Source organism: Salvia splendens, chromosome 17 (genome assembly GCF_004379255.2).
Source record: "Salvia splendens isolate huo1 chromosome 17, SspV2, whole genome shotgun sequence".
In the NCBI taxonomy this organism is placed as follows: domain Eukaryota; kingdom Viridiplantae; phylum Streptophyta; class Magnoliopsida; order Lamiales; family Lamiaceae; genus Salvia; species Salvia splendens.
Window position 1 is genome coordinate 11,134,696 of NC_056048.1, and position 1,917 is coordinate 11,136,612.

At 41.8% G+C, this 1,917-nt stretch overlaps 1 protein-coding gene across 1 annotated transcript; it reads left to right on the top strand.

Moving 5' to 3' along the window:
• Positions 1-399: 399 nt before the first annotated feature.
• On the top strand, positions 400-1,248 carry LOC121774304. The gene has a single exon (XM_042171203.1). The coding sequence runs from the start codon at positions 400-402 to the stop codon at positions 1,246-1,248; it is 849 nt and encodes a 282-aa protein (XP_042027137.1).
• The last annotated feature ends 669 nt before the right edge of the window (positions 1,249-1,917 follow it).

The window sequence follows — 1,917 nt, forward strand, 5'->3', positions numbered from 1 at the left end:
GGAGGCAATTACAACCACTATGGGAACAAGGTGCATCCCAACTTGTCCTACGGGAACCCAAATAATGCCTTGCAACCACCACTCGGATTCCAGGTATCACATGGCCAAATCATAGAACCGAAGAAGGATGAGCTGAAAGATGTGTTAATGGCTTTTATGAAACAAACGGGAGAGTGCATGAAAGACTCCAACAAAAGGCTAGTGCAGGTTGAAGCTAATGTGAATGCCTTGAATATTCACATGAAGAGCATCGATAACCAGATGAGCCAGGTTTCATAGGCTGTGGGTATTCAGCATCAACCAGACCAATTTCCTTCACAAACGGTTGTAAATCCTAAAGACTGTAAGGATTGCAAAGCCATTAATCTGAGAAGTGGAAAGAGCTATGAAGGCCCAACCATGCCTGCAGAGAATGAGAAAATCTCTCAAGAGGAGACAGTGGTAGAAGAGGTGGTGGAAGAAGAAGAACCAATGGAAGAGGTGCCGCCTCCCAAGGCAAGTACCGTGATACCTGCACCCCCTGCTGAGGTTAAGATCCCATTTCCACAGCGCGTGCAGAAGAAGAAACTAGATGATCACTTCTCTAGGTTTCTTGACATATTTAGAAAAGTGAACATCAACATCCCGTTGGTAGAGGCGTTACAGCAAATGCCTACATATGCAAAATTTCTAAAAGATGTGCTCTCCAAGAAGAAGAAGTGGACTGACTATGAGACGGTGAACATATCTGAAAACTGTAGTGCCATAATTCAGAAAAAGCTACCGGCCAAGCTTAAAGATCCTGGGAGTTTCAACGTCTCATGCGTCATTGGAAATGACAGACAGACAAAGGCACTTTGTGATCTGGGGGCGAGTATAAATTTGATGCCATTATCGTTTTTCAGAAAGATGAAGATCGGCACTCTCAAGCCGACAACAATCACGCTACAGATGGCAGATAGAACCGTCATCTATCCCAAAGGAATTGTTGAGGACGTTCTTGTGATGGTACACGACTTCATATTCCCCGTCGATTTTGTAGTGTTGGATATGGAAGAAGACGTGAATGTACCGCTTATCCTAGGGCGCCCATTCCTTGCAACGGGAAAAGCATTGATAGATGTAGCAAAGGGAGAGCTCACTCTTCATATGGGCAACAAACGTCACATCCTATCTATCTACAATGCTATGAAGAGTCGTGAGGAAGAAAAACTTGTTATGAAGAAGGAGTGCAAAGCTGTGCACGTTGTAGAGGTCCAAAAGGCATAAGAAATTGAGTCCACATTTGGGGATTTTTCTTTACCGCAATGGATGTTTGCTTCATGTGGTGGATCAATTTCTAAAGAAGAGACTATATCAAATCCTAAAGTGAAGGTGAAGAAAACAAAAGCTGAAAATTCAACCAAAGTGGAAACCAAAATTTCTGATGGAGCTCTGAAAAATACTTGGTGGAATAAGAGATTGACTAGATCATATGCTTCCAATATTGACAGAAAGTCTAACACCACCAGTTATGGCGTGACATGATGCAGCTCATGGAGGACGTCGAGCCAACGACGATAACCAAAGACACTATAGGGAAGGTAACCCCTAGTAGGTAACTTTTAATTTTACCGTTTCAGTTTGTTTTTGGTGTGTTTTGTGTTGCTTGCATACCATGTAAGTCTCCCTTCTCCACCAACTTTTCAAACTTATTCTTTGCATAGCTTTGAATAAGTTTGGGGGATGATATGGCGGATAGGGACACTAATGAGGTACTTATTTTATTGCTTTATTTTTGCTTTAGATTGATTAGTTGTGATTGATTGAAAATTTTGGGCTTGAATTGAAAAACAAATTTGGTAGTAATTGGGGTGAAGACTAGTCGTCTATGATAAAAGAACCATCCAGTTTGAGCTATCACTTGACCATTGACTTGAGAGTTTGAGTAATAGGGTG

Coding starts and splice junctions, on each gene's coding strand:
- LOC121774304 (XM_042171203.1), top strand. CDS start 400: ATGCCTGCAGAGAATGAGAAAATCTCTCAAGAGGAGACAGTGGTAGAA.